The sequence below is a fragment of the Pseudonaja textilis genome, chromosome Z, assembly GCF_049901715.1.
Source record: "Pseudonaja textilis isolate UNSWEBS1 chromosome Z, rPseTex1.2, whole genome shotgun sequence".
Lineage (NCBI taxonomy): Eukaryota > Metazoa > Chordata > Lepidosauria > Squamata > Elapidae > Pseudonaja > Pseudonaja textilis.
Genome location: NC_142008.1, coordinates 36,820,631 through 36,832,796, shown reverse-complemented (window position 1 = coordinate 36,832,796; position 12,166 = coordinate 36,820,631). Strand labels below are relative to the sequence as shown.

At 34.3% G+C, this 12,166-nt stretch overlaps 2 protein-coding genes across 2 annotated transcripts; one reads left to right on the top strand and one right to left on the bottom strand.

The window, feature by feature from the left end:
- The first annotated feature begins 37 nt into the window (after positions 1 to 37).
- Positions 38 to 5,873, top strand: TOMM7 (translocase of outer mitochondrial membrane 7). Its single transcript, XM_026706391.2, has 3 exons — positions 38 to 235; positions 3,303 to 3,351; positions 5,675 to 5,873. Exons 1-3 carry the CDS (start codon positions 133 to 135, stop codon positions 5,688 to 5,690), a joined length of 168 nt encoding a protein of 55 aa, XP_026562176.1. The 5' UTR covers positions 38 to 132; the 3' UTR covers positions 5,691 to 5,873.
- Positions 5,874 to 7,602: 1,729 nt separating this feature from the next.
- IL6 (interleukin 6) lies at positions 7,603 to 11,875 on the bottom strand. The gene is made up of 5 exons (XM_087918099.1): positions 11,793 to 11,875; positions 11,506 to 11,699; positions 9,461 to 9,574; positions 8,903 to 9,037; positions 7,603 to 7,945 (listed from the first exon to the last, which is right to left on the bottom strand). The coding sequence occupies exons 1-5, from the start codon at positions 11,809 to 11,811 to the stop codon at positions 7,778 to 7,780; spliced, it is 630 nt and encodes a 209-aa protein (XP_087774225.1). The 5' UTR covers positions 11,812 to 11,875; the 3' UTR covers positions 7,603 to 7,777.
- Between the last annotated feature and the right edge of the window lie 291 nt (positions 11,876 to 12,166).

Genomic DNA, 12,166 nt, shown 5'->3' with positions numbered 1-12,166 from the left:
GCCTTCTGGCCTCCTGAAAGGAAAGCCCCGCCTCGAAGGCCGTTGCGCATGCGCTATAGGGCCAGCCGGGTTAAGGTTAAGGCTTTGTAACCGCCGCCATCGCGCTTAGGCTGTTTTTGAGCTGTTTCCGTTATGCCGAAGCTGAGCAAGGAAGCTAAGCAGCGACTGCAGCACCTCTTCAAAGGTGGCCAGCTGGCCATCCGTTGGGGCTTCATCCCTGTGGTACTTTATTTAGGTCAGTGCGGAGGGGGAGAATCGGTCTTAAAGCGACGCCCTGCCAAAAATGACAAGGATCTCCGTTACCCGGCTGAGCCACCTCTGTAGTCCTTTGCGGCTCAGATGGGCCTCTGTAATCGTTTCTTGCAACACAAGGAATGGGGAGTTGAAGTCAAAAGGATCCTTTTCCCCGATAGTTATTGTTGCTCCCTTCGAATTAAATTTGCAAGATAGGTAGTCCAATCGGTTTCCTTCCAGGCAGCACCCGTTGACAGAGGCTTTTTAAAAGAAGAATGGCAACTTTGGGGTATGAAAGAATAGAAACTAAATGGTAACAAGTTCGGTTTATTCTCTCTTTGAAATGTAATGGAAAAAATCTTAAAGACAAGCCAAATAATTAACAGAATTAGTGCCCAACAAAAAAACAGTCCTGATGCTTACACTTTATAGGATGTCTGTAAAAAGAAAATAGATCAAAGAATGGAAGGATTTACAGCACATCTCTGAGGTATTGACTTTCTATTGCCAGTAATAGTTTGAGTTAGTATTCTGCCTTAAATCAAATGTGCCATCCCAAGATCTTGTTACTGTAGAATAGTTACTTGTGGAATATATACCTTATTTGAGGGAGAGAAAGGGTGTTCTCTTTTGTTTATCTCTCCCAATGGCACTTTTCTGGATTGACTTGAATTATTTTATTTTTACCATATTTGTTTTACTATATATGGAATGTCTATTGATCAAAATTGCAGTGAAATATGCAACCAGTTTATTCATAAGATTTCTGTCCATGTATCCATATATATGCCATATATACATAAAATAACATTTTCTACAAAGATTTTCATCTTGTTTAAGATCAAGGCTGTTGAGAAAGATGGCACATGGAGATAATTATTTTCATATACAGTTCTGCCCGTAATCTTTCAAGGAATTGCTTAATGGTGGAATGGAGTACAATTGTAAAAAAACAGCTAATGGATGTCTTACAGATATTCTGCAAGAAAATAAATCATACAAATGCAGTTTTGCATATTTTTAAACTACACATAGTAAATTCAGAGTTTGAGCTTATTTTCTGGAAAAATAACTGAAAGATAGAGTGGCCTCCTTTGGATCCTAATTTATATTTGTTGGAATATTTTTTCACAAGCTGTGACTGGGTTTACATAACCATTATGTAGTTTTGTGAAACAATAGAGCATTCAGTAAACTCTGGTCTAGTGCAGGGGTCCCCAACCACCGGTCCCCGGACTGGTACCGGTCTGTGGATCATTTTTTACTGGGCCACAAAGCTTGGGCGCTGCCATCTTGTTTCGAAGGCGCTTCCGGGTTTTCGGTTGCTTCCGGGTTTTCAGTTGGAAAGTGCTTCCGGGTTTTCAGCTGGAAAGCGGCATTTGGGTGCACGTGCCTTAGTTTCGTCAAAGGGGCGGCGGCTTCGAATGAAGAGCCGTCACGATGGCGGTGGAGTCTCGCGTTACTCAGGTACAGGTCCGTGGAAGAATAAATAATCGTGAAACCGGTCCCTGGTTCAAAAAAGGTTGGGGGCCCTGGTCTAGTGTATGAATAAATCCAGCCTAACAATATATCTGAATGAAGCCTTGCAAAAGTGTGAATGAGAAAGGAGTGGAAGATGGATGACAAATGAATGATGATAAAACAATCCAAAGAGTTGATTTTTCCTGCTGTTGCCCATATTTGAAACATAAGTGTGGATATGGAGTATACTATAATGGAATTGTACTATCAGTTTGTGTCCTCATTCACTGATTCACCTAAATAATAGTTATTGCAAAATCAAAGCTTACCTGTACAAATTGTTTGAAAATGGTTATAGAACCATTTTAGAACACTTGCTGGTCTAACTTAATACTGCTTCCAGTTCTAATTACAATCCATTCTTGTTATGTGTGGTAGTTATGTTCTATGAAATAAGAAATAGAGGACTGACAGTATGAATGCTGAAACAAGAAGGCAAAGTATTTGTCTAGTTTGATCTAATCTGGGACCATGCACACTGGGTGAATCAGATTTTTTACCATTCTGAACATGTTTGTAAATGACTGTGAAAGCATTTTAAGTATTGATTTATAACAATAAATCATAATGAGGATTGACTATAGTGTACCTATTAGTAAGCGATTTCTGAGATGACATATCCTATAGAGTCTTTTTTTCTCTAATAAATAAACATTCCATTTTAATAGGAAAACTGAAATCCTAATCTATATTTAGTACTTTACGTGTAAATTAAGCTTATATCTGCTTTTGTGAGATAAGTGGATAATAGTGGGAATCATGAGAGAAAGAAGATTAAAGCAAAAAGCAGAGTGAATGAGTATTTGCTCCTAAATGATTACAAAGATAATTGTATATTTGTATAATAAATGTATGATTCATATTTAAACAATAGGTATATTCTGGGTAACAGTTTTACAATATACATTAAAACTACTAGTTATTGAATCTGGATAAAGAATTATATTTAGATGAATTTTTACTAAAATTCCTTTCATTCTCATTTTCATGTAACTTTTATTAATTGTTTATGAAAAACTTAATGCTGGTTTGAGAAAAAGATAATCTGTTTTAGTATATTGCTAGAATATTCAAAATTTTCAAATGAGAGGATAAAGCAAGCAAATTTAATAAATATTTTTATTTTGTTGGCAGTACATGTTTTTTGCAGTCTCACTAAGCAAATAGCTTAACTTGCTAGTACTTAAGACAGCTCTTTTCCTGCTTCTGCTCAACAGCAAATAAAATCCTATTTATTAGTAAAAATAGAATCTGTTCATGGTTATAGATATAATGACAAGAGGTCTTTTAATATTCTTCATTCCCACATAGATATGTCTTGTTAAGCATAAAATAGGAGGATTCATACAACAAGTAAGCCACAATATTTGAGTTTGGTCACTTGTTAAATGCAGTATGTGAACCTAATCTATGGAATATGGGAAAGGTACAAGATAGTGATGCATTCAATATAATCTGTGGTTAATTAACCAACAAATATATTTTATATTATGTAAAGAAGGCCATTAATATTTTCATAAAGTTCACAATTTTTTTATTGTAAATAGGTTTTAAGAGAGGTGCAGATCCTGGAATGCCTGAGCCAACTCTTTTGAGGTATGTGATTATTTTTAAACCTCCTGTAAAGTACAGTGGGCTGCAACATATATTACCCATGGATTGTTTTATGAAGTTCTGTTATGTTCTGTTAATGTAAAATTGTATAAAGTTTTATTAACTTCACATTACCTAAAATTTTGCCTTGGCACCTACCTTACGAATGAGCATGCCCCTGAAATCTCAGGGACTCCCATTCTGATGATATTATGGAGAGCATTAAAGCCCTTTTGCCAGGCTCTTGTTAGGGTAACTGAAGCCCCTTACCCATTATGTGATAAGTCTTTCTGTATTGCTGGCCAGATTAACAAATTGGTTCATTTATGGAATAGTTTTATTTTGTCTTGTTAGTAGCTGTCTTATACTAAAGCCACTCAGAACCAGTATCAGTAACATCTACATTGGATAAATAAAATAAAAATAAACTTAAAACTCTATACTCCTGGATAGACATAAGATAAATAATCTGCAAATATTAGTTAACTTCACTGGTAAACACTTTGCTAATTAAAAAATACTGGAAAAAAATAATATAAAACATATGCTTGTGATTACTAATCCTATGATTTATTTTAATTGCTAGATTATAGAATTTCAGGAAAAGTATTTGATAACACTGCTTCTATATTTATGATAGAAAGCATTACATTGTAAAGCTACTGATGTGAGCTACATTTTCACCAGTACATAAAAGAATTTTCACCTTTGGAATTATAAAAGTTATCTAAAATCACTAAAACTTTTTATCAATTTTATTATTATAAAAACAATTTGCAATTTAGTACAGCCTATGGTCTACATGTTTAAAACTACTATAATTAAGTTACATTTTATTTCATTTATTTCAAATAAATCTTCACATGGTAGTCTATTCAATTTTATATTTTGTCATATGCCTATGATATTTTAAATATGCTGCATATAATCTGTTAAATTTGAAATGATAGTTTCTGTGGAATATTAATCTTACCTCAGATTTAAATAATTTAAAATGATTTAACAGACATGTAGGTTTTTTTCTCTAAATTATCAATGATCAAATTGAGTCCTTAATTCAGAAAAAGCTTCATTTAAATTAATATTAACATGCTCATAATTGTGTAAATTGAGTTTATATTTAAATTGTGTATAGAAGCATGAATTCAGCATACTTAAAATATACCTGGCATTTGGTTTAAAAAATAAAGGTTATCACACATTTGTTTTTTCTTCTGTTTAATTATGTCTAATTCTTCAAAGTTACCAAGACAAATCTCTGCAGTTTTCTTGTTGAGGTTCTACAGAAATGGTTCCTAGAGTTGAGAGAAAGTGATTTCCTTACAGAAACTTATACAGTGTCAACATTCATCTAGTCCAGGCTTGTCCAACCTTTCACCTTCCCTGGGCCACATTAGAAGATGAAAATTTGGTTTGGGCCGCACATAAAATAAAATAACAGTAACGATACCTGATCATCCAAAAAAACCATAGAAAACATAGTTAACATATTAAATTTATTTGGAAATGAAGTTAGTGAGATGTTTGACATTGTTTCTCAGCCACCAATGCATCCATATTTGCTTCGATGGAACTTGTTGCAATTCTCAGTGAGTGCTCAAGGTGCTCATCAGATATTTTGGCTCTGATGGTGCCTGCCTTTTCTGTTGCTGCTTGGCGTGGCGCTCGCCTCGACCCGCCTCGCACCTGCCTCTCCTCCTCCTCCTCCTCGCTGGCTCGTCCTCTTGCACGAAGGTTGGGGTGGGCACTGGGCCGCATTACCAGCTGACCTGGGCCGCATGCGGCCCATGGGCCGCGGGTTGGACAAGCCTGATCTAGTCAATTAAAGTGTAGATCAAAAAGTTAAAAAAAAAGTTTAAAAGGTGCAGTTAAAAACAAGGCATGTTTAAATAAACAGCTGAGAGGAAAAGATGGAAGACCCCCCATATCCTCCAATTGCACCTACCTTGAATTGCAATCTTCAAGATCTCTCTTCTCAAAGATCATCCAAGGGTTGTATTGGGTCATTCCTAATTGCTCCTATTCAAATCTGGGGGCCAAACAGCTAGCTTTGGCAGCATAATCAAGTGTTTGTCAACAGAAAAAAAAGATTGCCTGCTTCTTAGCACATAATCTTGGAGATGTCTACATGCTTTATTATGCTCGCTGTCTTAGAATAATAAAGGTTTGATAATGTATATTCCCATCGTTTTGAAACAAAATGAATTCATTGGAAGTTACTTAGAAATCACATAATGCTACAGTGATTAAGTTGCTGGACATGGTATTTACATATTGTAGCTGTTTCAATCTCACTGATAGATTTTATTCTTTTTTCCCCTTCTAGTCTACTTTGGGGCTGAAGGAATTAATCAATGTATTTTGAGAGTATGCTTTTGAAGATGGATACATTCCGGAGACTAGAAGGATACTTACGCAATTTTACTGTCCAGCTGTTTTATCTGATAACATGTAAATGACACTTTTGTTGGTGTAATGTATTTATCACATTTCTACTGGAATAAATATTTCGATTTTAAAAATTATATTGAGGCAATCTAATGGATTTTTTTTCAGAATATAGCATGCTGTGTGTCTCATCTGTTTCAAGATGGGTGGGTTTATTTAATCAACTGTCAAAATCACTGATGAATTTGATTGAATCTTGCCTTTATATTAATTAGAATCTAAAATGTTAATTTTTTTTCCAACATGGGTTGAGAGCAAGGTCTTAATTTTAATACCTGAAGGAAAATAATGTAATATATAATACTTTATATCTGTGCTTCCAAAACTTGGATAAATTACCCAAAATTGGATAAAATTGTTTTTTCTTTAGGTAATACAGAAACTACCCAGTCACAACAGGGACATTTAAATTGACTTAAAGTATTTTATCTATATTAACCAAAAAGAAATTTCTGATAAGCATTACTGGGCAATAAAGGGAAAAGTTTGGGAAGTGCTACCTTAAGCTAATATAATTGATTTCAGTAATGTTAACAAGTCCACTGAACTCGTTTGAGAATCCTAACATAATCCTTGGCAAAATTATTGACTAAAGAAATTTTTGATTTTCTGGAATATTGGAAGTTGTGGCATAAGTCTAAATGATTAAATTTCAAGAAAAGTTATTTTTTTCTGATCTTTCCACCTGTGTAGCATGAGTGCAGGCCAGGCTCAAACAATTTAATAAAGAGAGGCCAACCTGATAAATAAAAATAATGTTAGGTCACAAATAAATATTTGGCACGTTAATCTCTACATTTAGCGCCTAGCGAGGATGTAGTAACACTGAAGTTGATAGCAGACAAGAGGCCCAGAGGTCTTTAAACCAGAAACTATTGCTACATGGATAAAGTTACTTGCAGATTATATAAAATTGGATAGGATATCTGTTATCCAAGGGATAGAAATATTTGTACTGAACGTGAAGAGCTTGTAGAAATTGGCTAAAAATAACAAAAGCTTAAGCCAGATTGTGGATAGTTTATGAGCCAAAAATTTAATGTGGCTGCAAGAAAGAGTAATTTTACTCTGCATTAACAGAATATAATTGTTGGCTGCAAGAACTAACGATTCTACTTTATTTTATATTGGACATATTATGTTTGGTACTGAGCACTACAACCTGAGGCAGATTCAATCTTGGAACATGTTCTGTGAATGGTAATGGAGCAGGGGACTAGAAATCAAAATTATGAAAAAAGATTATAAGAAAAGATTGTAGGATGATGGGATATAATAGCAGTCTTTAAATATTTGAAAGGATGTCACGTAGGAAAAGGTCAGGACTAGTTTTTTCCCTTCTGAAATATGGGATAATAGATTTAAATTACAGGAAGGTAGATTTTGATAGAATGTTATAAGATAAAAAAAAGTGCTGTTTCAAAGTGGAAACAATTACCAAGACAGATAATTTGTTGCTTTCAATCAACTCTGTCATTCTATGAAACATCTATTGAAATAGTTCCAGCATGGTTGAATGAAAACAGGTTTGGCAAAAAATTATTTATCCTAGATAGTTGGTGACTACAAGGCTTCCTTTTGAATGTCACTTTTGGAATGACAATGTAGCATAAAGGACTTAATATTTAGAATTTCAAGGTGTAAATGGTATAGGTCTGCAATATAATTGCCATGCATTGAGATAAAGTTTGCGTCCATTATAAACTTGCAGGATTTTTTTTATTTTAAAAAATATTTTAATATATTAAATTGATTCATAAAAATATAATTATACATTATCTAGTAAAGTTAAATTAAGTTGAAGTCAAATTATTAAAATATGTAATAAATATATTAAATACCATAAATAAGTTATATCAATATCATAAATAAGTATACATCTAAAAAATAAATTCTCTCAGGAGAACAACCATGACATCTGTTTCAGATGTGGATATTTGATATGTCTCATTTCAAGCATTCAGGCATTACAGTTAACTCATTATAGAAGGCGAATAACTCTTGAAGTGGTCTCCATAAATAAAGTAAAAGCTTGAAGAATAAAGTGCTTGGTCACTATCATATTCCAAGCTCTCTGTTCTCTTAACTTTGCAGCAAGAGTTTTCTGAGTGTCAGGAAGTGGCGTGATCACAGTCTCAGGATTGTTCATCTGTTAAAGGGAGGGAAGAAGAAACAACATGATTATTTTTTTGTGTGCAAGAATGTTTTACACATTTAATCTAGATATTACACTTGTTACAGGCAAGAACTTTCATTTTGGTATTTGGTAATTATATTTTATCTACATTATGTTAATTGAGATATTCTCACTATATTATTTAATAATAAAAAAGCCAATTAATGCCCCAATGTGGTTAGGACACCAGGCAAGAAAGGGGTAATTGTGAGTTCAAGTCCCGCCTTAGCCTAAAAGCCAGCTGGATGACTTTGGGCCACTCACTCTCAGCCCAACCCATGTCACAGGATATTTTGGGGAAAATAGAAAGAGCAAGGTTGAATATGTTCACTGCCTAGTCTTATTTATAAAAATAATAAAGAATATAAATAAATAATATTAATCTGTATTGTAACCAATGTAGCAGTTATGCCCATTGTCATGATTAGGCCAGCATTCCTGTGGCAGCCATTTTGAGAGTGAAAAATCTTTAATTCAAATTTGCCCATTAGAGATTATTATAGCAACTAGGCAAAGCAAAGGTTAACAATGGATTTAAGAAATCATTAATTAAAAATATCCACAACTTTCTGTATTCTGATAACATGCATGTTGATCAAAGTGATTATATATATCCCAGAACTTAAGATTTGTATATTAGATAATGTTTCAATTCCAAGCATTAACAATGAACTGAAGATATGTCGCCCTGCTGGTTCTGCCAGGCTTTTATATTTTTCAGTATCAATACCCTAACAGATCACCAGTTGAGGTGAGACACAGATGCACTATTTATGATTGCCAGGGAGCTCCTGTAGCACTTATTGATGCCATCAGAATGTTGAGGATTGAATTTCAATAAATCACTTTAATAAATCAGTCAATAAAAATACAGCTATTACTATTATATAGCAGAACAAGTGTGCAAGATCAAATGTAAATATTGCTTACCATTGACTTCAAGGTTTCTGCCAGGTGCTGTGCTCCTGTTGATATAGAAACACTACTTTGTGTAGTTTCTTCTATATATTCCAAGAATGTTCTGAATGCATAGAGGCCACTTGAAAGTTTTCTTAGACAACTTTCCTAAATAAATGAAAAGAAAAGTTATTGCTGTTTCCAATAGATCATTAAATATTGTACAGTACATTCAATTATATCTAAATGTAATTAACTACATATTAAATGAATAAAATAATATATCCAAGCTGAGCAGACAGAGAAATTAGGTTTTGGAGAAACAGATCCATAGGTGTTCTCTTAAGCTGTGAGTAGATAAGATTGCTTTGGATCTCCAGGATTTAAAGCCCCCTCTCTTCCTCAAACATGGATCTGAAATGGTATATCAACTTTTATATATAATTTATTTTTGTTTCCCTGTTATTCTGGTTGCTGAATGACACAGTTGTTTGAAGTATTTATGAGAGGTTTGCTCTGCTTAGTACAAAATGTTTAAAAAGATATTTAAAAAACACAAATCTTTCCAGTGTATATTGATATTCTACTTGCCTTTTGGAATCCAGGCTGGTAGCATCCATCTTCTTTAATTATCCTTGGAAGGTTAAGATTATTTTGTGCCATAATTTCCATTGTACCTTTACATGCGTTTTGCTCCGTGCACAGCTGGTAAAACATAAGGATATAATTGATTGAAGGTGATCTACTATAGTTTTATATGGCTTTCTGACTCTTTCAATTAGTCTGTTTTAGAACTATAGTTACTAGAATCCCTAGCCATGGTAACTTGAAAATGTAAGAATGGTAAACGTTGCATATCTGGAGGTATGATGCTGCATCTAGTAAAGTAATATGTAACATTACATTTCACAATGTAGAAATTTCGCAGGCAGAAATCTGGAACATTCTACCTACATTACTTTACAGCAGTAAGGTTTAAAATTTGAAATGGTTTGCCATTTGTATTGATAATGGTTGTGCTAAGTTTTACACTACTTTAAACTTCACATAACTGGTTATTTAAGAATTTTAATTAATATGTTTCTTAGTTTTCTTTTTTTCTTACAGGCTATGCAAATATATTTTGCAATGGGGAAAAAACCTTAGAGATTATGTGCTGTTGCAAATAAATAGCCAGCCCCAATTGTGGGAGGAGATGAAAAATCCAATCACCCCCATTACTTTTTTTGAAATTTAATTCTTATTGAAAACACTTCTACTATTTTGTCCATACTACAAATGTTAACAGCTTGAAATACTAATGGTATGTTCAGAAGAATATCAAGCTACTTCTTGCAGGGCTGGAACAGCTGTTTTGTGCTCAAAATGGGGGCATTTCTGGCTGGAACTATTTCAGATTAGAAATATGTTGCAGGACACTAGAAAAAAAGAGTACAATGGATGTACAAATCCTCATCTACACAATGATAATCTGCATCACAAATATCTGTGTAGGCTATATTGTTCACAAAGTGTAATTTCAATAGGAATGTTATATCTAGCAGTGTGATGGGTCTCTTCATAAATACATGGAAATAATTTCAATTTATTGGAACTATTGCAGTATACAGTCAATTGTCCAAAATATATTTTCTCTGAGCCACTATAATCCTGACTGAAAAAGACTAAAATAGTCTATAAGGAATTTGCTTAATCCACAAGCAAATACTACCCAAATAAAGAATAAGGATCTGATACACTGAGCAATTTAGAAGTGCTATGAAAAACAATCATGCCCTTAAAAATGAAAGTGAAAAGATATTTGCTTGACAATGAACAATGTAGAAGGTAACTTCCTCCTGAATTCCTCTCCCATAAAATTCCTGGAATTGTCTTACATACTTAAATGTTAAAACTAATATTTATTCAATTTTATTTTTAATTAGGAAAAAAAGGATACAACCCTTTCTTATATAGAAACCAGACAATCTTGTAATGAATGCACTGCTGTATATCCAACAATCCAGCAAATGAAAAAGACTGCATAATTTTTGCTTCCAGAAAGTATTTTGTCATGAAAAAACTAACCAAACTTGTTTATATCATAATGGCTCAGATCCATGAAATCTTATTCAATAATAAGCTTATTTCTGTTTTAATAACCACACGATTAGCAAATATTTTAACCAGTCACTGCTATTAGATAATAATATTTGTATGTTCCCAAACAGCATATTAAAATGATCCTTTGATGGAACCATTAAACAATATGCAAACTTTCAAATTCATAAAGAGATAGGACTGGCAGTGCCTATGCTCGAGTAGGTTATTGTATCCTACTCAAGGCTTTGCCTTTTTTTCTTTGGCAAAGATAGGACTCTAATTGGCAAGCCATATGAGTACAAATCCCATGCCGCGCACCAGGCTAACTTCATACTGCAAGGCTCAAAGTCATCTAAGCACGGGAATCAAAACAACTCCCGGCCTTTTCAAGAAAAGGTGCAAACAGACACCCGTTCCGAAAAATGGAGCATCCTCCTAAATTGAGGCAGATCTTCCCTTGTTAAAAGTCACAAGAGCTCAGAAGGGCCACGCTCCTTTTTCGGTTCCTTACAAAGACCAACCTTCAGACTTCCTTACCCTGAGCCCGAACTCACCTCTTGATTCCACGTCGCCGCAGTACCTTGCAGCCAAAGAGCCAACTCTGTCAGAATGTTCAGCTGGACGCGCCCGGCTGCCGAAGTGCTGGAGGAGGGATCCTCGCCAAATTCCTCTTCTCCGGAAGAATCTCCGATGGGGAAAGCGTGGGCTCCAAAGAGCAGCAGGAGGGCAGCAGCGGCCCAAGAACAGCCTGATGAAAGAGACAGAAAAGAGGAAATGGAGTGAGCAGGTCTTTTTCGGTCAAGTTATAGACGCTCCCTTGTCCAATTTGTTTTAAACTTACATCCCGATAGTGCAAGCATAATCTTTAGAATGTAGATCTTTTTTCTTTTTCTTTTTGAAATATGCAAGAAGCTTTGTAGTCTGCGTGGCTGAAGGGCTGAATGAGTGGTGCCACATTTCGAACCTACTGTATTTATTGAAAGGCTCTGGGAAAATCCATGGTTAGTTAACGTAGAGCAGTTTTTTTTAAAAAAATTTTTTATACTACATCGCAGAGGAAGGAAACAGGAATACAGCAAAATCTCGTAAATCGGAATTCTTGGCTTAATTTATGAGACAATTTTTTTTAAAAACCTCATGAATATCCATTGTTTTTTATTCTGGAAGAAAGAACAAGCTTTTGGGATAATATGACAAAAATACTTATTTAAAAAT